This window comes from Mandrillus leucophaeus, unplaced genomic scaffold (genome assembly GCF_000951045.1).
Source record: "Mandrillus leucophaeus isolate KB7577 unplaced genomic scaffold, Mleu.le_1.0 Scaffold205, whole genome shotgun sequence".
NCBI lineage: Eukaryota > Metazoa > Chordata > Mammalia > Primates > Cercopithecidae > Mandrillus > Mandrillus leucophaeus.
Genome location: NW_012102088.1, coordinates 1,447,536 through 1,474,114, shown reverse-complemented (window position 1 = coordinate 1,474,114; position 26,579 = coordinate 1,447,536). Strand labels below are relative to the sequence as shown.

The window sequence follows — 26,579 nt, the reverse complement described above, 5'->3', positions numbered from 1 at the left end:
GCCTGGGTGACAGAGCGAGATTCTGTGTCAAAAAACCAAAAGAAACATGAATATTCCTGGGAAGCCCCACACTTGCCTGGGGTTTCCAGCCCTTTGGGTTTAAGTTTTCCTTACCTCCACCTAACCATGTCATGACAACCCCCTAAGGAATAGAAAGAGCTAGTCATCCCAACTCACACAGTATCTTGTGCCCAAGGTGCTGCAGCCTTGCACAGAATCTTCTAGAACTATCTGATAATCTCCTTCCTTGTGTTTTAATGTTCCTTAAATATTAATCATTACTATAGAGATATTTAAGTAGGCAGGAAATACACAGGTTCTACACAGAAATAGATCAATAGTTTATTTATCCACACTATCTTTTAATCCTTAATTCATATACATAAATACTGTGGTACTGTGGATATAATATCAGTGCAGATTATTAATTACCTGGCTTTTTAAAAGTTATTATATAACATTTCAGATTTTATTAATCTCACTTTTAATGACTAAATGAGTGAACAAACAATATCAAGTGAATGGGAAATCTTTTTTCCAACTAATGTTAATAACTCTTCACTCATTTTATTTATTCATTATGTGCTGGGCAGTCTCCTCAGTTGTCCTTTGGTTTTGGGAATGTCCTCACTCAATGCTTCCCTTTCACATTCAGTTCTGATTCACAAGCAGGCCTGTGCACGTTATATTGTAGGGTCAAGCTGAAAAGACAGTTTCTTCAACTGGATTGAGAGCTATGAGGTAGGCTGTTTCTTCTTTCGCTTTGTCCTATTGTGGGTTCTCTGGTGCCCGATAAGGTGTGAGCTCTGGGTGAAGGCCTTTCCACATTTGTTGCATGCATATGGGCGCTCCCCGGTGTGAGTCCTCTGATGTCTGATGAGGTGGGAGCTCTGGCGGAAGGCTTTTCCACAGTCCTGACACTTGTAGGGCTTAGCTCCAGTGTGAGTCCTCAGGTGCTGGGAGATGGCTGAGCGATCATTGAAGGTCCTCCCACACTCCTGACATTCAAATGGTCTCTCTCCAGAATGAACTCTCTGATGCTGTGTAAGGGAAGAGCTCTGAACAAATCCTTTCCCACAGGCTTGACACACATAGGGCCTCTCTCCTGTATGAATTTTCTTATGCACAGAAAAGTATCTTGGGTTCCGGAATATTTTACCACATTCACTGCATCGGCAAACTTGGCTCCCCTTGTGAATTCTTATAAATGTAATCTGTTTAGCACTCCGACTGAAGGTTTTCCTGCAACCATTGCCTTCCTTGGCCTTTTGCCTTTCATAGCTCTTCTGATGAATTTTTACACGTGAATTATGTTTCATGCTTTTAACTTGTGAGTCACATTTGCGCAATTGTTTTCTAGGAGGAATTTTCTGGAGCAAAACTTGGTTTGTGTTAAGAGCACCATTGTTTACCTGGGACTCAACGCTGTTAATTTTCTGGAGCGAAACTTGGTTTGTGTCAAGAGTACCACTGTTTGCCTGGGACTCATGGTTGTCAAAGTGCTTCTTCTGAGGAAAGTCTTTTTCCTGAGCAGACTCCACCTGCTTCAACACTGTTTCTTGGACTTCCTGGACTCCACCCTGCAAGGTATCTTCTAATGTAGAGGACAAGGCACAATCCTTTGAGGATTCTTGCACTTTCAGGCTGGGGGCTGGTTCTTCCTGAGGAATGTCAGAATTTGGAGCTAACTCTTTATTTTCCAATGTAGTCTCCCACCCTGAAAAAAATAAACAAAAGATGTGGATACATCAGGGAGATGTGCTGGGATGGGTCTGAGAGCATGAAATGCATAATTAAGTTCAAAAGTCAGGATTTTTTTTTCCAAGTAGAGTCATGCAACCTGGAGAGAGACTGAAAAGCAATGAAGCAGCAGGGAGGGGAGCACTGACCTTGGTGAACAAGGGACAGAAAAGGTAGGGAGTATCCTCTGAGCTCTTCGAGTTCCTGTTCTCTTATACTCCCTCAGGAGATAGATAGCAAATCACTCCACTGGACCTAAGGCTGCTTCTGGCCAACCAATGCCCCCACCCCTATAAGTCTACAGATCCACTTAACAGACCCTGGACGGAGCAAGGGCCCCTTGAGGGAATGCCCAGTGTGGAGTCCAGAGAAGGTAAACACCCCTGACTTGGGGCTCCTGTGGCCTACCAGCCCTGAGGTGGGTGAAGAGGGGGCACGGCCTTACCCACAGAGACCAGGTGCCCAAAGGTCTCCAGCATCACATCGCGGTACTCAGTCCTCTGTGTCGGGCCCAGAAGCCCCCACTCTTCCCGGCTGAAGTCCACAGCCACATCCTGGAAGGTAACTGGCTCCTGTAACATCACACGTGTGTCTATGCTCAGCAAGAGTGTCAGACGGTTGTCAATGAGGGCAGAAGAAAGGCCAGCTGGGAGGTTCTGACAGAGCTCACTGTGCTAGGGACTCTCTTGCTTTGGGGATTTGCTCAGAGACACCAACCCAGGGCCCACAAGAGTTCTACTGGGTCCAAACCAGGGTCTGGGTCTCAGGCTGGGAGGCAGAGCCCTTGCTTCATAAAGAGCTCCAAGTGCAACAAGCAAACAACTCCATCCTAACGGCTCTATCCAGCTTGCCCAGTGCTGAAATCTTCCCACTGCAGAGGGTTCTCCATCTATTAATACTGTCTTCCCACTTGGTGGAAATGACAACCAAGCCCCTGCCTTTGTCGACAGGGCTGACCTGGGGGAGGGCAGCCACCCTGGCACAGCCATGACTGGTCCTTTCTTGGGAATTGACCAGGACTTTAGGAAGAAGAGGTTCCCCCAACCCTGCTTTACCAGGATCTGAGGCATTTTGCTTACATGGGGCAGAATCTGCCTAAGAAGAAAGGGGAGTGGCCAGGCACAGTGGCTGACACCTGTAATTCCAGCACTTTGGGAGGCCGAGGCAGGTGAATCACTTGAGGTCAGGAGTTCGAGACCAGCCTGGCCAACATGGTGAAACCCCATCTCTATTAAAAATACCAAAAATTAGCCAGGTGTAGTGGTGGCTGCCTGTAATCCCAGCTACTCAGGAGGTTGAGACAGGAGAATCACTTGAATCTGGGAGGCAGAGGTTGCAGTGAGCTGAGATCGCGCCATTGCACTCCAGCCTGGGCAACAAGAGTGAAACTCCATCTCAAAAAAAAAAAAAAAAAAAGAAGGAGGAGGAGGAAGAAAAAGGAAGAAGAAGGAAGAAGAAGAAAGGGGAGAAAGCAGAGCCATGAAACAGGTTGGCCAGAGATTCTTCCCATCACCTGGGAGCACCTGGATGCAGCCTTCCTTGCCTGAAGCCTACTAGAGAAAACATGAGAGCCAATAAATTTACTTCTACGCTTGAGCCAGTATGAGCCACTTGCAGTGCAAACAGCTCTGACCAATGACACATACATACCACTACCCTAGTGGTCAGCACATCAGAACCAATCTTTTTCACCCGCACCCCAGCTCTGGGTTATTCTGAAGCAAACCCCAGATACCAAAGATAAATACCTAAGTATGCATTTCTGAATGAGGGCTCTCTTGTTCTGACCTGCATACAGATGTGCCTGCCTGTGGTAGTTCCACCTCTCAAGTCTCTGTAAACACTTAGTTCCTTCCCTTTTGCCTCCTGCTTTCTCAACTCCTGAGTCACCATGCCTTGTCCCCAATGACGCCATGGTGGCTGGAGGGCAGGGCTGCTCTTCATACTCAGATTGCTTCAGCACAGACCTAAGAGCTCACAATCTCAGAATGCCCCAGCCTGTGGGAGGTCTTAGGAAAGCCCAGGGCAGAGTGGATGCCTCAGGGGTGGGCCTGCCTCACAGGAGATGCTGTGACCAAAAAAGGGCGACACTCCCGGCTTACCTCAGAGAGCACTGTCACTGGGCAGATGGCTGCATCCTCCTTCTGCTTCTCCTCCTGCTGGGCAGTGACCTCAAGGCAGCAGGTGGTGCCCTCGGCAGGTTGTCCTGCAGGAAGTACTGGGAGGAGACACCAACCAGAGGAGGTCAGCAGGTGTGGGGACCCTTGGGCAGGGCAAGGGTGGCCTCTTTGCAACCCATGGGGCCACCGCACACCTGCATCGTACTGTGACTCCATGACAGCCTCTGTTCCTATCCTCCCTTCTCACCAGCTCAGCTCCCCTCACAGCACGTGCCTGAGTGCCCGCACCTGGATGGGCCCAGGATGGCTCACCCTCCAAGGGTCACAGGGCACCAGTGTCCTCACTGCTGAGACCACTCCTTCCGTTTCTGAGGGCGGCTGAGGGCCCCAGCCCCTCCTGTGAGGCAGCTGACTGACACCCCCTCCTTAGAGTCAAAGCCCCTGTTTCCGGCCTCCAAGCCCTCCACCGCGCCTATTCAGGCACCTCTTCCTTCCTCCCTCTCTCCTCCCACCTCGTGGAAGGTGAGACTGTCCCCGGACCCACAACATGCAGCCATCTTGAAGTGAATGTCACCAAGGCTCCTCCACCTAAGGAAACAACAGCTCCACCCAGCCCGAGGGCGCCTCTAACCACGGCTCCTTCATTCTAACCTTCCTCACATGACCCCACATGGTCCACAGGCTTCCACAATGCGAATCCACCCCCACCATCAAGGTGGGCAACAAGATGACTTAGGCTGGCCCACTGGGCCATCCCTTTCTCTTGGCCACAGTGATTAGATCTGGGATGAACACAGCCTATAGCTAGATGATTGGAGCCAACAAGGCTTTAGCTGGAACATTTGGGAAAGAGAAATCCCATGCAGGCAGACGGCCTGCCCATGAGTGAAGCCAGTGGAGAGCAGAAGAGGTAACAATGAGACACAGAACAAGTCTGGAGGACACTACTGGAGCTCCTGGGTCCAGCCCTGCCTGATGCTCGAGCACCATGGAACTTTTTCAATAAATTCTCCTTCTCCCATGAGCCATTCTGTGCAAGGCTTTGCAGCAGTCACATCCAAGAGTCCCAGCTAACACACTGATCACATAACGTGAGATTCTCAGGGTTCTCTGGAAAGCCTCTTCTCACTGTCTTCTGTGGCACTAATTTATTTCATTCACCCCTGAGGTTAAACAAAGGGTGAATTCACTGACTTTCACCTCATTAACCCTACAACTGTCTCCTTGGCACCTAACTAGTTTCCTATTGCTGCTATAGTGAATTGTCACAATGCCAGCGGCTCAGATTAATGCAAATGTATTACCTTATGGTTCTGGAGATAAGTCTGGTTTGTGCCTCACTGGGCTAAAATGAAGGTGTCAGCATGGCTGTGTTCCTTTTGGAGGCTCCAAGGGAGAATCCATTCCTTGCCTTTTCCAGCTTCTAGAGGCCGCCCCAAACACTTGGCTTATGGCTTCTTCCTCTATCAGCTGCTTCTATCATTACATCTCCTCTGACCCTCCAACCTCCCTCTCCTAAGGGCCCCTGTGGTTATGTTAGATCCACTCAAATAATCCAGTGCATCTCTCCCTCTCAAGATCCTTAAGTTAATTGTTTCTGCAAAGTTCCCTTTGTCATGTGAGGCAACTTATTCACAGGGTCCAGGAGGCAGGACATGGACACCTTTGGGGCAATTATTCTGCCAAGTACAGCACCCCAGACTTGGTGCATCTGACACAACTCATGTAAGTGCCTGCCCTGCTGTCTCGGATACCTGCATCTCCAGGATGCCCTGGCCTCTTAGAATCCCACCATCCCCCTGCAGGATACCTTCCCCTTCCCTGCAATCACAAACATCAACCAGTCAATCATTCGCTCACATCAGAAACCTCTTCTGGGCACCTGTGAATGTGGAAAATGGAAGTGAGCAATGCAGAAGCACGCACACTCTGAAACTCAGCCTGATGAAGAAACCGAGTCTTGGAGTCTTACTTCCAAATACACACTCCACACGTGTACTCTCTCCCCAGTCGGCCATCACCATTGTTCCTATCTGAGACACCACCCATCAAAGGGCATGGCAATAGCTGCGGGTAGCCTGTGTGTCCAGCCTCACCCCCATCCTCTGTCCACCATCCACCACACACGCAGCCTGGTGGATCTCTAAAGGTCAAATCCAGTGGTGCCACCAGTTTCTGGAACGCAGGGATCGAACCCTACTGTTTTAGAAGAACATTTTGCTTTGCTTTAGGACTAAAGTCCCCACTGGCTGTGCCAGCTCCACCCTCTGCTCCCTTCCATCACAGACATACCCGATTTTTCTGAGTTTTGCATTTACTGTGATCCCTTCCATCTTGGTCCTTACAGGCAGTGCTTCCCTCTGCATGGCACATCTTTCCTACCCGCTTTCTTTACCCTGGCCAAGTTCCACTCCACACCAGGTGTCAGCGGCAGACCTTCATGAACCTTACCATCACCTCGAGCTCCTCACAGCCCCAGCATTTTTCTGTGCATTCTCATTTGTCAAATCCCTGTCTCTCCTGCTACTGCAGGCTCCGTGAGCACAGTAGTCCCATCTATCTTATCAAGTGCTATAGGGTTTATGGTGCAGCAGGGATGCCAGAGGGATGAAAATGAAGCACTTCAACTGTGTGCACCCATCAGAAGCCCACGAAGGGCTAAAGAATGCAGGGGTTTCAGTGGCTCTGACTCAGGAACACGTGGGGAACGTGGATGTCCTCAGTCTGTATGGAGTGGGCACAATCCTTCCCATGACCTTCCCAGGAAGCCTGGAGTTCTTATCTCCCCTACAGGGTCCTCCAAGACACCCTCATTAAGCTGTCCCTCTACCCACCCTTCCACTTACCTTCCTCCTCAGATATCCAGGTCACACCCTCTACCAGGGCCACCACCTCTTGGCAGTTCTCTGGGTGCTGCGATTCCACCCATGTCCGGAGCTTCACAGGCAGTGCACCTAGGAACTGCTCTAGCACCAGCAGCTCCAGGATCTGCTCCTTGGAGCGTGCCTCAGGCTGTAGCCACTGGTGACACAGCTGTCGGAGCTGGTCCAGGGCCTCCCGGGGACCTGTCATGTCCTTATAACGGAACTGCCGGAACCTCTGGCGAGCGGCCTCAGGGTCACCTGGATGCTTGCCCTGCTGTTGGACCTGCTCACTGGGGGCATCTGGGCTCAGGCTTCCATCTTCAGCATATAGGGCCTGGATCTGGGCATTCCGGGGACCAGCCACCTCCTGGTTCAGTGTGAGGACCTCAACAACCTCAATGTTCATCAGGGGACTCTCAGCAGGAAGAGGATCCAATTTAGGGTCCAGCTGGAGCTGAGAATACTCTGTAAGTCAAAAGCAGAGCAAGATAAATGAGAATAAGCACATGAAAAGATGCTCAACATCATTATTCACTAGGGAAATACAAGTCAAAACCACAGTGGAATATACTTCACACCCACTGGGATGGCTGTTACCAAAGATGATGGTAACAGGAGAGGATGTGGAAAAACTGGAATACTCATACACTGTTGGTGGGAATATAAAATGCTGTACCGCTCTGCGAAACAGGTTAGCAAATCCTCAGAAGTTAAACACATAGTTATCCATGACCCACAGATTCCCCCCAAGTATATATAGCTAAGAAAATTGAAAGCATATGCCCCCAAAAACTTCTATAAGAATGTTCACTGAAGTGTTATCCATAATAGCCAAAAAGTACAAATAATCCATTGTCTATCAGCTGAGGAATGTATAAACAAATTGTGATCTATTAATACAATGAAATATTGGCAATCAAAAGGAATGAAGTACTACTAATATATGCTACAACACAGGTGAACCTTGAAAACATCATGCTAAGTAAAATAAGCCAGACACAAAAGGCGACATATAATATGAAATGTCCAGAATATACAAATCCAAAGACAGACAAGTAGATTAGTAATTGTTAGGAAATGGAGAAATTGAGAGGATTGGTGGGAGACTGCTAATGGGTATGGGGTTTCTTTCTTGGGTGAAGAAAATGTTCTGGAATTAGATAGTAGTGAAAGCTGTACAACCTTGTGAATATATTTAAAAACACTGAACTGTACACTTTACAAGAATGAACTTTACAATGTGTGAATTATATCTCCATATAGCTGTTATAGGGAAAAGAACAAAAGGCAATGAGGGTTGAGAAGGGATCTGTGACACTGTACATGTATCCACAGTCACAGGAAAAATAATCTCCAACCTCCACTGGGGACAAGAACGAGGATATCTGGGAAAGGCAGGGGCTCTGGGTCCTGGCACAGAGTCCACAAGAGCACACTGCTAAACTGAACTCCAGGACGGTCCTGAAATGCTGAGGAGGCAGCACAAAACAACAGGAAACAAGAAAGCCCACTAAAACTCCCCTCCAAAATGCTAATTCTAAATAATCTGGCCAGCAGAGTGGCTCACACCTATGATCCCTGCACTTTGGGAGGCCGAGGTAGGAGATTTGCTTCACGCCAGGAGCTTGAGACCAGCCTGGGCAACATAGTAAGACCCTGTCTCTAAAAAAGTTTAAATTAGTCGGGTGTGATGGCATACACCTGTGGTCTTAGCTACTTGGGAGCCCGAGGCAGGAGGGCTGCTTGGGCCCAAGAATTTGATTTTCCAGTTATCTATGATTGCACCACTGCACTCCAGCCTTGGTTACCAAGCCTGACATTGTCCCTAACAAATGAAGCCTTAAAAACAAATATAAAAGCATAAATAACTACAGATTATGACTGACTTCTGATATTTGTAGTGTTTAGTGGCAACGACAAGAACAAACCTGCAATTTCACCCTTGCTGTTGTGAGTATAAATGGTTAGTACAATTCCACCAGGAAGCAGCTCAGCATGAACTAGCAAAGCCACAGCAAGGAACCACAAATACTTTCACTGGATGAATCTACTGGAGCTATTCGGAGATGAAGATAGGTATAGAGGCACCAAGGGAATGAATAAAAATACCACAGCCAAACCACATATAGCTAACACAGCACTGACCCACAACCTCTGGCAACAAGCACAGGTCAGGACTTAGATGACTGCCAGTATACCCTTTTATTGCTCCCCGCCAAGCCAATAGGGTTCTCCACTCAGAACCCTCCCTTATAAATGCACGTCTTCTCACTCCCTACCTGCCTTTGACCCTCTCTACAGAACACAAGGGACCATGGCTGGCTCCCTACGATACCTGGCTCTGAGTCAACCTCTGCGTGTGCTCATCTGGACGGCCTAGGTCTTTATTTCCACAACATACAATTCCTGCCCCGCGCGGTGTGTGTTAGGACACAGCTGGAAGAACAGGTAGTATTGTAACACAGTTTAAGAAAATTGTTAAAAACTCCCTTGTAAGCAGTAAAACCTGCACTAGTTTTAGCGGGATTACTACAACGCAGAAAAGCGGTCGCAGGGCATAAAATTACTAGTGTGCAACAGCTGCAGCTACGTTAAAAATAAAAAAGCTCCAGCGGAAGCATCCTTCAGAGCCCGGTGGCCGCCTGCACAAGACCCTCCTCGGCCCTGGTCTCCGTCATCGCGCACTCAGGATTTCGAGGCCACAACCATAAGCTGACCCTTTCGCCCAGATCACCGTCCACACAAGACTCGCTCTCTCTGCCAGCGAAATGGGTCGACGCCTCTAGGCCACGCCTCTAACCCCGCCTCCCGGACCCGGAAAAGCGCCCAGAACTACGTCACCCGCAGGCACTACAGCTCCCAGCAGCCTCTGAGACACGGGCTTCCGGTACCGTTCTCCCCACTACCCGCTGACGGGTACACGTCCTGGGCCTACATGGGGCAACGGGGCAGCGCGGCAGGAGCTTCCACGCCTGCCTCACCTGCAAGTATTTCGCCGGACTTCGCGGGCTGGAGACCTTCCGCTGAGGCCACAGCAGGCGGCTCCCAACCCCTTCCCTCTCCCGTTCCTCGAGTACAAGCCCTAGTCTGTCTGGGCTTCCTGTTTGCGCGCTGCACAGGTTTGACTGGAGGTGCCCACTGCTGGCACGGGCCCAGGTAGTCAGCTCCGCGCTGGGATCCGCCCAGAGCCAGCGGCCGCGCCGCCTCCTTGCAGCCCACGCCGTCCTTCCAGCGAGGTGGCGCAGTTGTAGAGCACGACCTGAGCCACGCTTTTAATTCTTGACCATTCCTAGTCTACGCTTGAAGTGATTTTTCTTCTTGATAAGATTAATCAGACACACTTGAGCACCTATTTCCAACCTCTTCCCCCAAATAAGCTTTTGAGGTATTTTCATTTTGGGGGCTTGCCCTCTCCAGCTTATTTATAACTGCTGTGATCTATATTTAATTCCCTGTTTCTTAGGACTTCTGGGGACTTATTTCGCCCCAAATAACTTTTCTTCATTTGAGGGCATACTTCATTTATTTTTCTCTCAATTACAGCGGTTTTTTGTTTTGTTTTGTTTTTTGAGACGGAGCTTCGCTCCTAATCACCCAGGCTGGAGTGCAGTGGCGCGATCTCGGCTCACTGCAACCTCCGCCTCCCTGATTCAAGCAATTCTGTCAGCCTCCCGAGCAGCTGGGATTACAGGTGCCCGCCGCCATGCCCAGCTAATTTTTGTATTTTTAGTAGAGACGGGGTTTCGCCATGTTGGCCAGACTGGTCTCGAACTCCTGACCTTAGGTGATCCGCCCATCTCGGCCTGCCAAAGTGCTGGGATTACAGGTGTGAGCCACCGCACGCCCCAATTACAGCTCTTAAAGCTTGACTTTTTCCTGAGAAGCAGCTGGGGATAAGATTTACTGGCGGCCCAGCAGCACTGGACTAAATGCCTAGGACATGGGACGTGCACCAACTGAATCTTTACTTCCTGGGGGGGTCAGTGGCAGATCAGCACTGGGCCGCCAGCACTATTTTAGGTAATCATGCATGACACTTAAAAAATCTTAACATGTTACTTCATAAATTTCTAAAATTTTCTTTCTGTATTCCTTAATTGAGGGATTTTAGTGCCTTAGCCCCTAGGAAAACTGTTGGATTCTTCTACTCCACCCGCCCCCCGCTTCTAATGTACTTACTTCTGCTTTAATCTTGATCATCAACCCATGAGGCGCCACACTCTGTTCTGTACAGTTATCATAAAGCACCTTTTGCGTGCTATGGAACCAAGGACACCACAGTGAACAAGACAGGCCACGAACCCAGAAACTGGTGGGGAAGTGATGGACTCATTCTGTGCACCTCAGTCCTCCACATCTCAACCCACAGACTATCCCAAGACCTTTAGGACAATCCTTACCACTGTCTATTCCAGGAAATTAGCTGCTCCACTTCATGGAGAAGAAAATGGAAGCTCTTAAGTTCACCAGCAGGCAGAGGTGGAACTGGATTCTCATTCCACCCATCTCATTCCACAGACATGACTGACCCAACCCACTCATGTGGAGCTGCATGATCCCTATCAGCTGGAACTCCAAATGGCTTTGAGCGCAGCAGCTGAATGAGCCCGTAGCAATGCAGTCCCCTCACCTACAACTGTCTAATGGGTTATGAAACAAATTCACTGAGGCTCAGAGCAAGGGGTTTAATCAGGAGATTAACTTCTTGAGCCTGAGTTTCTTCAGCTGAAGTGATTAGATACTGTCCAGGCACAGCATGTGGTAAGGGCTGAGGGGAGCTGCTACTTTCTCTCTCGACACTATTTTCTTCTCTCAGGATATTTCTACCTCTCTGCTGCTTCCCTTCCACGGTGACAAACAGGCCTTAGGCAGCTGTCTTCCTCACAGTGCTGTTTCCCAGTGAATGCTGATTAGCCAGGTATACTAGTCCAAAAGACAACAAAAAGCAATGATCTTTTCAGCAGCTTGTTGTGGGGGAAGAGTCAGAAGAGTACTTACCCTCAGCTCCCCTAATCCCTGGGCACAGTACTCCATCACTTTTTCTCCTTGTCCGGAAAGCTCTCAGCTTTCCTGTTCTCTCTCATCATTCCCTCAGTGCCACTAAGCTCCCTGTTGGACTACCTTCTGCGTCTGTCTCCTCCAGTGGACCACTGAGGCTGCCAACTGGGACTTGTGGATCGCACACCCCAAAGTAGAGCCTAGAGGAGGATCTGCCAAAGGCTGTTGATGATCTTGACATCACTCATTTTTCGAATCAATGACAGTACCACCATTTCACGAAGGCTGCCCACAGTCACAGGAAGCAAATGTACACCCCATACACAAAAGAAATACGCCTGGCACGGTGGCTCACGCCTGTTATCCCAGCACTTTGGGAGGCTGAGGCTGACAGACCACATGGTCAGGAGTTTGAGACCAGCCTAGCCAACATGGTGAAACCCCATCTCTACTAAAAACACAAAAATTAGCCAGGCGTGGTGGTGTGCGCCTGTAGTCCTAGCTACTCGGGAGGCTGAGGCGGGAGAATCGCTTGAACCTGGGAGGCTGAGGTTGCAGTGAGCCAAGATTGTGCCACTGCACTCCAGCCTGGGTGACAGTGCAAGACTCCATCTCAGAAAGCAAAAAATAATAATAATAATAATAATAAAGAAATTCATGTTGGGATAGGCTGGGAACCCTGCCCAGGGTTGCAGAGTGGATGATATGGTTTGATTCTGTGTCCCTACCAAATCTCAGGTTGAAAAGTGATGCCATGTTGGAGGTGGGGCCTGATGAACCATCAAGAATGGCTTAGCACCATCCTTCTGGTGATAAGTTAATTCACACGAGATCTGGTTGTTTAAAAAAGTGTGGCTGGGCAGAGTGGCTAACACCTGTAATCTCAGCACCTTGGGAGGCTGAGGTAGGTGGATTGCTTGAGCCCAGGAATTCTAGACCAGCCTGGGCAACATGGCAAAACCCCATCTCTACAAAAAATTAGCCAGGTGTAGCAGCATGCTCCTGTAGTCCTGGCTACTCAGGAGGCTGAGGTGAGAGAATCGCTTGAGCCCAGGAAGTCGAGGCTGCAGTGGGTCATGATTGTACCACTGCCTAGGTGAAAGTGAGACCCTGTCTAAAAAAAAAAAAAGTGTGTGGCACCTTCTTCCTCTCTCTGGCTCCTGCTTTTGCCATGATGTGCCTGTTCCCTGCCTTCCACCATAAGTAAAAAGCTCCCTGAGACCTCCCCAGAAGCCAACCAGATGCCTGTGCCACCCTTGTACAGCCTGCAGAACTGTGGGTCAATTAAACCTCTCATCTTCATAAATAACTCAGTCTCAGGTAATTATAGCAACGTAAGAATGGCCTAACATAGTGGGCAACAAAGGAGTTGGGTTCCAAACCCTGTTATTTCATGCCCTTGACACTACAGGGGTCTCCCACAGCCAGCATCTTACTTTTCCTAGAATAAGGCCTTTCATCCAGAGATCCACATGTGCACCACCCTCCTGCCTGGTATAGTCTTCCCCAACATCTTCACCTGGTTCGCCTTTCCCATTCAGCTCTGAGCTCAAATGTCACCTCCTGAGAACCATCTTCCTGCTTAGTTCTAAACTACCGCTGTCCACCCATATCTCGCTTGTCCCCCAGCAACATATCCCATTGTTTCCTTCTCTTTCCAACAGATTACCATCCCAAATATCTGATTAATTTATCATGTCTGTCACCCTATCTAGAGCAGTGCTGTCCAATGGAACTTTCTATAAATGAGATGTTCTAATCTGTACTATTCAACACAGTAGCATTAGCTGCAGGGTCAATGAGCAGTTGAAAGGTGCCCAGTGCGACTGAGGTAATGAATGGGCAAGCTCATTTCTGTTGATTCAGTCAGCCATGGAATGGATGTAGGCCCAATGAAAGCAGGTGTAAGACCTGCCCCACTCGTCACTGTGATCCAGTCCTGGAACAGTACCTGGAATCCTGGCAAGTGCTCAAGTAATATTTGTTGATTCAACATAGGTTCTTTGTAACATGAGAGCACACATAGTTTGCACCCCACTTGCTTCTTTTCAGCCAAGCCCATGTCAGGGACTTGTATTTCTGGTCCCATGGTAAAATGGCTCCAGCAGCATTTCTCCAGAGGTTGATAGCTAGAATGACTTCAGGACACTACTGCTGAAACACATCAGTACTTCTAGCCTTTTTAAGCCCTCAAAGTAAGTTAATACTTCTATTTATCAAGTATTCCACACTCCAGCACTTATGACTTTCTTCAAATAGGTCCTGCTCATCCTTAATAATTTATTCTTTGGTGTAACTTTTTAAAAGTTTTAATATCTTTTGTATATCCAGGTCAAATTTGACATTCCTGGTGTAAACCAAAGCTTGTTCTTTCTTTTTGAGATGGAATCTCACTCCTTAGCCCAGGCTGGAGTGCAGTGGTGCGATCTCTGCTCACTGCAACATCCGACTCCCGGGTTCACGCCATTCTCATGCCTCAGCCTCCTGAATTACAGGTGCATGCCACCACGCCCAGCTAATTTTTTGTATTTTTAGTAGAGACGGGGTTTCACCATGTTGGCCAAGCTGGTCTTGAACTGCTGGCCTCAAGTGATCCATTCATCTTGGCCTTCCAAAGTACTGGGGTTGAGCCACCCCAGTACATGTGTGAACCACCATACCTGGCCAAGCCAAGCTATTATTATAAATTTATTTTGTGGGCCAGGCGTGGTGGCTCACGCCTGTAATCCCTGCACTTTGGGAGGCCGAGGCGGGCGGATCATGAGGTCAGGAGATCGAGACCATCCTGGCTAACATGGTGAAACTCCGTCTCTACTAAAATACAAAAAATTAGCCGGGCGCGGTGGCGGGCGCCTGTAGTCCCAGCTACTCGGGAGGCTGAGGCAGGAGAATGGCGCAAACCCGGGAGGCGGAGCTTGCAGTGAGCTGAGATGGTGCCACTGCACTCCAGCCTGGGCCACAGAGTGAAGACTCCGCCTCAAAAAAAAAAAAAAAAAAAAAAATTTATTTTGTAATGTCATTTTGCTGAATCTTTCTTTTTTTTTTTTTTGAGACAGAGTCTTGCTCTGTCGCCCAGGCTGAAGTGTAATGGTGCAATCTCGGTTCACTGCAACCTCTGCCTCCTGGGTTCAAGCAATTCTCCTGCCTCAACTTCCCAAGTAGCTGGGATTACAGGCGCCCACCACCACACCTGGCTATTTTTTGTAGTTTTAGTAGAGACAAGCTTTCGACATGTTTGCCAAGCTGGTCTCAAACTCCTGACCTCAGGTGATCCACCTGCCTCGGCCTCCCAATGTGCTGAGATTACAGGCCTGAGCCACCGTGCCCAGCCAAATATATCATTTTAATAGTATTTCAGAGGTGTGCACCCTGACATGCACGGCTAATTTTTAAATTTTTTGTAGAGCCCAGGAATTGCTATGCTGCCCAGGATGGTCTCCAATTCCTGGCTCCAGCAATTCTCCCACTTCAGCCTCCCAAGGTGTTGAGATTATAGGTGTGAGCCACTGCACCCAGCCCTGTCTTTAATGGGAAGTTAAAAAATCTCCACTGCTCAGGGCAGTACTCAGATGCAAGTGGTCAATTTGTTCTTAAAAAAACCAAAAAACAAAAACAAAAAAGAAAGTTAATTTTAATGTTTCTCCTAGGAGTAATTTTGGCAACTCTATACTTTTCCAAAAATCTTTCCATGTTTTGTTTGTTCATTCCTACACTCAGCAAACAATTACTGAGCACCTATACTGTGTCAGGAACTGGACCAGGAAGCAGTGACACAACAGGAAGGAGCTACCATTTCCGTTCTCTGAGCACGGTTATGGGTAGCACCTCCAAAAATTAATATAAAATTCCAAAGAAGTCTCCACGTTTTTCCACTGATGATCAACTGACACACAACCATATTTGTGTGTTCGCACTTGACTGTGTATTTTATTTTTAAATTTTTAAATTTAAATTTAAAATTTTTATCCTAATCTTCTCTGTACTGTTCCAATTTTAGTATAAGCCAAAGCAAGCACACTTGAATGTAATTTTAATAGTTTATATATATTTATATATTAAAATGTCATATACTTTAAGTACACACATATGGTTTCAAATCAGTCATAAAGAGGTTTCTCATTCTTTGTAACAGCTGTGCAAAGTACTGTAACTAAAAACTACATGTAAAATACCCGTACAGGCTCTTTTCCCCTATATAGGTTTACTGTTTGGTTATTTATTCTTTACTTACTCAAAGTCATTTTGGCATTTTGTCTACCCACAAAATGAGTTCTTGGAATATTATTTTCTTCTCTATTTCTGATTTATTATTATTCTTTTTTTATTCCCTTAAAGCCATTGTTCCTCTTTCTATAGGACTGTTGATGGTATTTTTCTTTCCCCCAAAAAATGTCTGCTTCAAACACTTGGTTCGTTTGTTTTCCTTCTTAATTACTAGTTAAGACATTTCAGGCTTTGAAGTTATCCCTGAGTACATGCCCTGAAACACAGGGAGAGTGGTCCCCAGATAAGAGGGTCACAATTTACATAAGTCTTAGAGATCAGATATATGGGAGGTGGCACAGAATGTAAAGTGTTCTTCAATAAAAGATCACAAAGCATGAGATCACTCTGCTTCACTGAATTCCAGCCAGAACATGTTTGACAGCCACCCAACATTCCAGACTCAACCTAGTTGCCAAGAATGTGGGCCCTGCAAAGTTCTTTGTAGCACTCAAAGTGAAGATTTTCCTGGCTGGGCGCAGTGGCTCACGCCTGTAACCCCAGCACTTTGGGAGGCCGAGACGGGTGGATCACGAGGTCGAGACCATCCTGGCTAACATGGTGAAATCCCGTCTCTACTAAAAATACAAAAAAAAAAATTAGCTGGGCGTGGTGGCGGGCGCCTGTAGTCCCAGCTACACTGGCGGCTGAGGCAGGAGAATGGCGTGAACCCGGGAGGCGGAGCTTGCAGTGAGCCGAGATTGCGCCACTGCACTCCAGCCTGGGCGACAGAGTGAGACTCCGTCTTGAGGGGGAAAAAAAAAGATTTTCTTTTACCCTCTCTTACCTACCCCTTTGTTTCAAAGCCTTGCCTTATATTCAGTCTTCTTTGAAGACATATTCTTGTCTCCTGCAACTTCTTCAGACATCTATTCGCTCAACAGCATGTACTGAGCTCCTAGTAATTCAGTCATTGTGTTAGCAAATGGGGACATATAGAAGGAAAAGAACACCTGCTCTCATCCATATTTTAAATATTTGTTCTAAATGTTCAGGTCAGATAATAAGCAAATTAGAAGAGACAAGACTAACTACATTTACATACTTATCAGTGTTTTATGTAGGATTTGCCTTCTCTACAACATGACATAAAAATAGGATGAGACATTTCATTTTTATTATTCAATGGGGTTCTTTCTAGTGTGCATTTTTTTCGTTCTGTCACATAAGTTGAGAGTTAAGGCTGGTTGTCTGCACAGATTACATTCACAGGATGTTTGCCCATATGAGTCCTCTGATGCTGAAAACAATGAGGACTCCTACTGAAGGGGTTCCCAAAATGCTGTGTTCAGAGAGGGATCCTTGCCAGTGAGTTCTGGGACACCCGAAGCCTTTCCAACCCTATGTTCTTAGGTAATCTCTAGTACAACTTCTGTGATGCTGAATAAGAGAGCTATGCATGAAATCTTTCCCACAGCAATTATATTCTCATGGTTTCAGAAGCTCTTTGATGTAATACTCAATGTAAGAACTTTTCCAGTATGAATTCTCTCAAGATAAGACTGAGTTAGGCCAGAAATCTTGCCTCACATGATCATATATCTGAGGTTTCTTCCCTGTGTGAGTTCTCAGATGTTGAAAAGTTCGTGAAAAAGACTTACTTCATTTGGGGTGTTTGCTGGTTAATGTCCCATGAAAGATGGCAAAAACATTAAAGAGGGCAAAGACAGGCCGAAAGTGAATTTTTTCAAACTAAACACATTTATTCCATCTTGTTCTTGGATAAAATAATGGTATGACGCTGATCACTCCATGGCCTGTGTGACCTTCTCAAGCTATACAAAGGATGGAATCTCAAGAAGAATTTGGCTTTCTTCCTCCCAATAAAACACTCTCCTCATCAAACTTATTTTTTCAGACTCACATTTGGTCTATGTTTCAAAAAGCTGCCAAGTTCTTATTTGTAGGACTCATTTCCTACTTAACTTTGTTTTCTTTTCTGCAGTGGCAGGATCCCAGCTCACTGCAACCTCCACCTTCCAGGCTCAAGCCATCCTCCCACCTCAGCCTCCCAAGTAGCTGGAACTATAGACACACACCACCATGCCTGGCTAATTTTTGTATTTTATGTAGCAATAGGATTTCACCATGTTGCCCAGGTTGGTTTCAAACTCCTGAGCTCAAATGATCTGCCCACCTTGGCCTCTCAAAGTGCTGGGATTATAGGCATGAGCCGCTGTGCCTGGCCCCTACTTAACTTCTTGAGAAGTAAAAACTGTAAAATGCCCTGCAGGGTTTCCTAAATCATGACCTTCATAATAGTCTCTTCCCTGCATTCCTTTCCTAATGACTAAACTCTTAACAGTTTACATCTCAAGTGTTCCACCCAACAGCCACATATATGGCAATGGTTCTTGAAGGGAAATTAGAGAGCTGAAGATTTGAGTGCCGCCTAATTTATTTCCCTACATTGCTTATTGTCACAGCATCATTCCTCATTCAGTGCTTTCCTGAGGATGAATGCCATTTGTCCTAGCATTTGTTTCCCTTCTACTTAAACCAAGGGTCCCCAAGTGCCAGGCCATGAACTGGTACCAAGCTGCACAGCAGGAGGTGAGCAGCAGGCAAGTGAGCATTACCACCTGAGCTCCGCCTCCTGTCAGATCAGCAGTGGCACTGGACTCTCACAGGAGCATGAACCCTATTGTAAACTGTGCATGTGAGGGATCTAGGCTGCATGCTCCTTATGAGAATCTAATGCCTCATGATCTGGGGTGGAACAGTTTCATCTCAAAACCATCCCTCCCCACCCCAAGGTCCATGGAAAAACTGTCTTCCACAAAACTGGTCCCTAGTGTCAAAAAGGTTGGGAACTGCTGACTTAACTGCCGTTCTTGCTATCATGGGAAGCTGGAGAAGCACACAGGGTGAGTTGTCAAAATGGTCCAAGTCTAAACTCAATACCAATTCTGTGCATTAATTAGAGGCACAGCCATGCCATTGTTGGGAGAAACCGACCACTTTAGAAGACAGTTCTCTCATCGCACACTCACAGTAAAGCATTCCATTCTAAACACCTATGACTTCCAAACGGATGTTTTTATGTGCTGTGTGGATGTCCTTCTTAGGTATAAATAGGTGTATTCGACTGACTTTGGAAACCTTTGAGTGTCTCTATGGTGCCTTCTCATTCATTTGTCATTCCAAGAATCAGTTAAGACATGGGACAGTTCAAAAACTTCAATCAATGTGAAAGCTATTGAGTTATCCATACTATTAGTGTGTGTGTGTGTATATATGTATATATATTTTGTTTGTTTGTTTGTTTTGAGACAGAGTCTCACTCTGTCGCCAGGCTGGAGTGCAGTGGTGCCATCTCGGCTCATTGTAACCTCCGCCTCCTGGGTTCAAGCGATTCTCCTGCCTCAGCCTCCTGACTAGCTGGGACTACAAGCGAGCACCACCACGCCCAGCTAATTTTTGTATTTTTATTTATTTATTTATTTATATATTTATTATTTTTATTTATTTTTTTGAGACAGAGTCTTGCTCTGTCACCCAGGCTGGAGTGCAGTGATGCTATCTCGGCTCACTGCAAGCTCCACCTCCCGGGTTCATGCCATTCTCCTGTCTCAGCCTCCCGAGTAGCTGGAACTACAGGTGCCCACAACCACACTCGGCTATTTTTTGTGTTTTTAGTAGAGATAGTTTCACCGTGTTAGCCAGGATGGTCTCAATCTCCTGAACTCATGATCTGCCTGCCTCGGCCTCCCAAAGTGCTAGGATTACAGGTGTGAGCCACCGTGCCCGGCCAAGTTTTGTATTTTTAGTAGAGACAGGTTTCACCATGTTGGCCAGGATGGTCTCAATCTCTTGACCTTGGGACCTGCCTGCCTCGGCCTCCCAAAGTGCTGGGACTACAGGCCTGAGCTACCGCACCTGACCTTTTTTTTTTTAAGACAGAATCTCTCTTTGTTGCCTAGGCTGCGATACAGTAGCATGACCTTGGCTCACTGTACCTTCAACCTCCTGGGCTCAAGTAATCCTCTCATCTCAGTCTCCCAAGTAGCTGGGACTGCAGGCATGTGCCCCGACACTTGTTTTGTTTTGTTTTTTTGTGGTACTGAGAGAGTCTTACTTTGTTGCTGACACTTTTCTCAAGTAATCCTCCCACCTGGGGCCTCCCAAAGTGCTGGGATTACAGGCCTGAGCAACTGTGCCCAGCCTATTGTAAATTCTTGTTTAAAATTATTTCAACATAGGGGCCGGGTGTGGTGGCTCACGCCTATAATGCCAGCACTCTGGGAGGCCGAGGCAAGTGGATCACCTGAGGAGTTTGAGACCAGCCTGGCCCAACACGGTGAAACCCCGTCTCTACTAAAAATACAAAAATCAGCTGAGCATGGTGATGCATGCCTGTAATCCCAGCTACTAAGGAGGCTGAGGCAGGAGAATCGCTTGAACCTGGGAGGCGGAGGTTGCAGTAAGCTAAGATCGCACCAGTGCACTTCAGCCTGGGTGACAGAGTAAGACTCCATCTCAAAAAAGAAAAAAAAGATTAAAAATTATTTCAACATAAAAAGTAAAAAACAGGCCAGCTGTGGTGGCTCACACCTGTAATCCCAGCACTTTGGGAGGCCCAGGTGGGAGGATCACTTGAGGTCAGGGATTCAAGACCAGCCTGGCCAACATGGTGAAACCCTGTCTCTACTAAAAAATCCAAAATATCAGGTGTGGTGGCAGGTGCCTGTAGTCCCAGCTACACAGGAGGCTGAGGCAGGAGAATTGCTTGAACCTGGGAGGTGGAGGTTGCAGTGACGTGAGATGGGGCCACTGCACTTTAGCCTGCGTGACAGAGTGAGACCCTGCCTCAAAAAAAAAAAAAAAAAGGTAAAAAACAAAACACAAAAAGCACAGAAAACAGAAACCCCTTATTTCCTCTCCTCAGCAAAGTCTAGGTCTTTACCAGACATCCCCACATCCTTGGCTAATGCCAAAAACTCAGAAATTATTTTTCTCCCTTATCTCACACACACTCTCTCTCTCTCTCTCTCACACACACACACACACACACACACACACACAATTTTTGAAACAAAGGCTGGAGTGCAGTGGTGCTAACATAGCTTACTACAATCTCAACCTCCCAGGCTGAAGTGATCCTTCTGCCTCCACACCCGGCTAATTTTTATTTTTTTTGCAGAGACTTGTATTCACCATGTTTCCCAGGCTGGTCTCAAACTTCGGGCCTCAAGCAATCCTCCTGCTTTGGCGTCCCAAAGTGTTGGGGTTACAGGCATGCGCCCACCTGGCCCTTTTATCTCGTGTTTTATATACATATTTTTTTTTTTTTTTTTTGAGATGGTATCTTGCTGTGTTGCCCAGGCTGAAGTGCAGGGAAACAATCACAGATCAATGCAGCCTCAAACTTCCAAGCTCAAGCACTCCTCCTGCCTCAGCCTCCCAAGGAGCTGGGACTACAGGGATGCAGCACCACATCTGGCTTATTATTTTTATTTTTAGTAGAGAAGATGTTTTGCTGTGTTAGTCAGGTAGTCTTGAACTCCTTAGCTCAAGTGATCCTCCCACTTTAGCCTCCCTAAGTGCTGGAATTCCAGTCATAAGCCATCACACCTGGTCCCTTTATCATATTTTTAAAAGAAGAGATGGACACATACAGGCACAGTCCTGTAGTCTCAGCTACTCAGGAGGCTGAGGCAGGAGAATCACTTGAACCTAGGAGGCAAGACGTTGCAATAAGCCAAGATTGCACCAATGCCTGCCAGAAGCCTGGGTGACAGAGCAAGACTCTCCAAAAAAAAAAAAGGCCAGGCGGCAGTGGCTCACGCCTGTAATCCCAGCACTTTGGGAGGCCAAGGCAGGCGGATCACGAGGTCTGGAGATCGAAACCATCGTGGCTAACATGGTGAAACCCCGTCCCTACTAAAATTACAAAAAATTAGCTGGGTGTGGTGGTGGCCGCCTGTAGTCCCAGCTACTCAGGAGGCTCAGGCAGGAGAATGGCGTGAACCCAGGAGGTGGAGCTTGCAGTGAGCCGAGATCGCGCCACTGCACTCCAGCCTGGGCAACAGAGCGAGACTCTGTCTCTAAAAAAAAAAAGAAAAAAAAAAAACAAGAAAAAAGATATTGACAAAAAGAATGTTCAGTTGGACCTGTATCTTCTGTGGGTTCCACATCTGTGAATTCAACAAACTCTGGATTGAAAATATTTGAGAAAAAAAAAAAAAAGAACGATGTGCCAAACATGGTGGCTAAAGACGGTAATCTCCGCACTTTGGGAAACTGACACAGGGAGGACTGCTTGAGGCCAGGAGCTCAATCCAGCCTGGGCAACATGGTGACAAAAAAATATAAAAATTAGCCAGGTGTAATGGCACACACATGTAACCAAGCTACTCGGGAAGCTGAGGCAGGAGGATGACTTGAGCCCAGGAGTTCAAGGCTGCAGTGAGCATGATCATGCCACTACCCGTCGGCCTGGGTGATACACAGAGTGAGACCTCAACTCGAAAATATATATAAAGGATGGCTGCAAATGTACTGAACATGTGCAAACTTTTGTTCCTTGTCACCATTCCCTAAACAGTATAACAACTACTTACGCAGCATTTACATCACATTCGGTGTTATGAGTAACCCAGAGATGACTTCAACTATATGGGAGGATGTGAGTAGGTCATATGCACACCATTTTATACTGGGGACCTGAGCATCTGTGGATTTTGTTATGTGCAGGAGGTCCAACTTTACATGCGAAATATGTTAGACACAGTCACCTATGAGAAATTCTTGGTGGCCTGTTCTTTCATGCCTCTCAATTATTCGCCTAGTCCCACTGAGTTCACCTATGAATCACACACACCTGACTCCCCCAATGTGCTGTTACTCTCAGGCCACTTATTACCACGTTAGCAGGTATTACCAGGTGTAACTGCGGGCCCTGCCTGCCTCCAATCTCTGACATACCACAATTCTTGCTTCACAAGCCACCCCGAGTGAGCTGTGCTGTGAAAAGCAGCGTCACGTCCCTTCATTTTACTTGCTCCTAGTCCACTAGGCTCGAAGGGCCCCTCAAAATGCCAAGTTCTTTCCCATCTGACAGTCACCTCAAATGGTGCCTCCATGCCTAGAAGTTCTCTTCACCACTAATCCTGTATGTCCACGGACTTATTTTCCTTCAGGAATTGGCTTAAATCTCACCCCTGCAGTGTCCCCTGACTAGGTCTTCCAAAGTAATTCCCCACTGCTCCCCCTCTTTATACCAGGTTCTTTTCCTTCTCAGTACATTTATCACTGTATCTGTGTAACATGTTTGTAAAAGGCCATGACTGCTTAGACCATGACATCTAAGATGGTAGGGATTATGTAAGTGCTTTGGTTTATCACCAGAGTTTTTAGTGAGTATATTGCACGGGACAGAAAAGGCCCTCCATAAGATCTGTGAGGTGAGAGAAGGAGAAGAGGAAGGACAGCATCTAGTTAAGGACTCCTTCTGTGACAGAGCAGAGATGAGTTGGACACCCATCACCTCAGGCCTAGGCTGCAACAGTACTTCCTGATGAGCCTCCCCTCATGTGGCCTCTGACTCTGGCACACCAACCTGAATCTATCACCTGTGGAGCCAGCTCTCCCAAGATGTGTGGCACCCACAGTGCCCCAGACACCAGCCAGATTTAGGATACTACCAGATCATCCAGAAGCGTATGGCCTGGAGGTTTGCCCATTCAGAACATGGGTCCTGAGCTCCAAGAAGGATGAAATGCAGACCTGTCACAGCCTGAGTAATCCAGAGACATAAAGACCAAAAGGAAGATCAGGAGGCTGGGCTGGGCGCGGTGGCTCACGCCTGTAGTACCAGCACTTTGGGAGGCCGAGGTGGGCAGATCACAAGGTCAAAAGATCAAGATCATCCTGGCCAACATGGTGAAACCCTGTCTCTACTAAAAATACAAAAAATTAGCTGGATGTGGTGGTGCACACCTGTAGTCCCAGCCACTCAGGAGGCTGAAGCAGGTGAATCACTTGAACCTGGGAGGCGGAGGTAGCAGTGAGCCGAGATGGCGCCGCTGCACTCTAGGCTGGTGATAGAGCGAGACTCCTTCTCAAAAACCAAGGGGCACAGAAACCACTGCAGGCAGATACAAAGCACTTGCATTGCTGGAGACCTTGCAGGTGAAATAGTTTAGTGACCTCTTTTGCTAACAAAGATTTTCAGTGAAGGGAACGGAAGGAAAAACTTTGAATGTGGAAACGAAAAACAAAATATTAATGCTGAGCCAGGAAGCTGAAATACAAAGAAACCAGAAACAGGGCCCAGAGAAAGGCTGGGGGTGGGGGAGAGTCACAGACTCTAGCCCTCTATTCTGTGGCAAACAGGTCATCACCAAGGATGGGAGTTAGGTGAGGATGTCACAGCTCAGTACTGCCAGAAGTGGGTAGTTCTGATGCCGCTTGCATCACAGCACAGACAACAAAGAGAAGGGAAAGCATCCAGTGTGCTCTGCATTCAGCACACTGATAGAAAAGCTGACCAAGCACACACACAAAGAAAACCACCTCCCCAACGTAACTTATGAATACTGACACAAAAATCCTTTAGAAATTCAGGACTCCAGCAGCACGTTACAAAAGCACTTCTATAAATATTATACTCCTATGTTAACTGCTCAAAGGAGAATCGTGTGACCACTTTAGTAAGCTCTAGAAGGGAAATAGGAGATATTGCCGATTTTCCTTCATTAGAAAAGACAAGATGACTATTTGTTAATCCAGATAAAACTGATTTGAATCAAAGCAGAATCCAGCATCAAGCTCATCAAAACCTAACTTTTCCATTTAAGTCAGAGACTAGATACCAACTCTTCACACTCTGAGCTTCACACGATTTTGGACATACTACCCACAATGAACACAACTGCATGATGTAACACAACTGTTACAGATGATAAAAACACTGGCCAGGCATGGTGGCACATGGCTGTAGTCCCAGCTACTCAGGAGGCTGAGGCACCAGAATTACTTGAACCCAGGGGGTGGAGGTTGCATGAGCCGAGATCACACTGCCCTCCAGCCTGGGTGACAGAGGGAGACTCCGTCTCAAAAAAAAACAAAAAAAAAAGAGAGAGATAAAAGAATTTTTTTTCTTTTTTTGAGATGGAGTCTCGCTCTGTCGCCCAGGCTGGAGTGCAGTGGCATGATCTCGGTTCACTGCAACCTCTGCCTCCTGGGTTCAAGTGATTCTCCTGCCTCAGCCTCCCAAGCAGCTGGGACTATAGGTGCCCGCCACCACGCCCAGCTAATTTTTGTATTTTTAGTAGAGACGGGGTTTCACCATGGTGGTCAGGCTGGTCTCGAACTCCTGACCTCGTGATCTGCCCACCTCGGCCTCCCAAAGTGATGGGATTACAGGTGTGAGCCACCGTGCCCGGCCAAAAAAGATCAAAGAATTTACAAGCATGACAGGTTCATCTGGAACAACTATGCAAGACCATGAGGCAGGATTAACTTGACCAGGTAACAGTAATAATGAAAACCTAATTAAATGTAATACACATCCCAACAGGATTTTCTCAATGAACACTGACAAGCTGAGAATAAGTGTTTATCTGGAGAAATAGATAGCTAAAGCCAGCTAACACTTTTTTTTTTAATAACAAGTGGAACTATTATATATCAAAGCACAGTTAACATGGCTTTTACTCAGACAGAAAAGATGAAGGGAGAGTCCATAGAGGCCTGTATATAAAGACAGCTACTTAGTCCATAACAAATATGGTATTTCCAGTAAGCAGAGGATGAACCCCATCCATATATAAAAGGGACATTCCAGATAAACTGAACTAAAAAGAAAAAAATTTAAGTGATGTAATCCCAGCACTTTGGGAGTCTTGAGGCAGGAGAACTGCTTGAATGCAGCAGTTTGAGGTATATAACAAATACCACAACACACTAAAGTGTTTGGATAATCTACCTATATATGATACAGAATCTAGAATAGAAATAAAGACATATTTGAAAAAAAAAAGAAATTATAAAACTTCTGTATAGAGACTACAGAAAGGTAGACAATACATGGTCTGGGATATGATATTTCAATATTCACATCCAGAACATATAGAATTCCTACAAATAAAAAAGAAAAAAATGGGAAAATACATGAACTCACAAAAGAAAAAATACAAACAGGCCATAGATTTATAAAATATGTCCAACTTGGTCCATTGTGAGGAAAATGTGAACTACATTGAACACATTGTATTTATCCCATCAGATCTGCAAACCTTCAAAAGACCATTACAAATTGCTGTTGATAAAGAAGAAAAAGAGCTGTCATTTACTTCAGCAACTCTATGTATTCTGAAGGATTTTAAATTTTTTTTTTTGAGACTGGGTCTCATTGTCAACCTGGTTAGAGTGCAGTGGCACGATCATAGCTTACTATAACCTCAAACTCCTAGCCTCAAGCAATCCTCCTGCCTTGGACTCCCAAATTGCTGGGATTACAGGCATGAGCCCTGTGCCTTGCCTATTTTAAAAGATTTATGTTTGGCCAGGCACGGTGGCTCACGCCTGTAATCCCAGCACTTTGGGAGGCCGAGACGGGTGGATCACGAGGTCAGGAGATCGAGACCAT

At 46.8% G+C, this 26,579-nt stretch overlaps 1 protein-coding gene across 5 annotated transcripts in view; it reads right to left on the bottom strand.

Moving 5' to 3' along the window:
• Positions 1 to 320: 320 nt before the first annotated feature.
• ZNF274 (zinc finger protein 274) overlaps positions 321 to 26,579 on the bottom strand; it is a 32,122-nt gene continuing 5,863 nt past the window's right edge. For all 5 annotated transcript variants that reach the window (XM_011979737.1, XM_011979734.1, XM_011979736.1 and 2 more), the window contains 4 exons: positions 6,707 to 7,189; positions 3,843 to 3,958; positions 2,186 to 2,312; positions 321 to 1,717 (listed from right to left, as the gene is read on the bottom strand). In XM_011979737.1, coding sequence (XP_011835127.1) covers positions 735 to 1,717; positions 2,186 to 2,312; positions 3,843 to 3,958; positions 6,707 to 7,189 — 1,709 coding nt within the window. In that variant the 3' untranslated portion in view covers positions 321 to 734. The remainder of the gene's footprint in view (positions 1,718 to 2,185; positions 2,313 to 3,842; positions 3,959 to 6,706; positions 7,190 to 26,579) is intronic.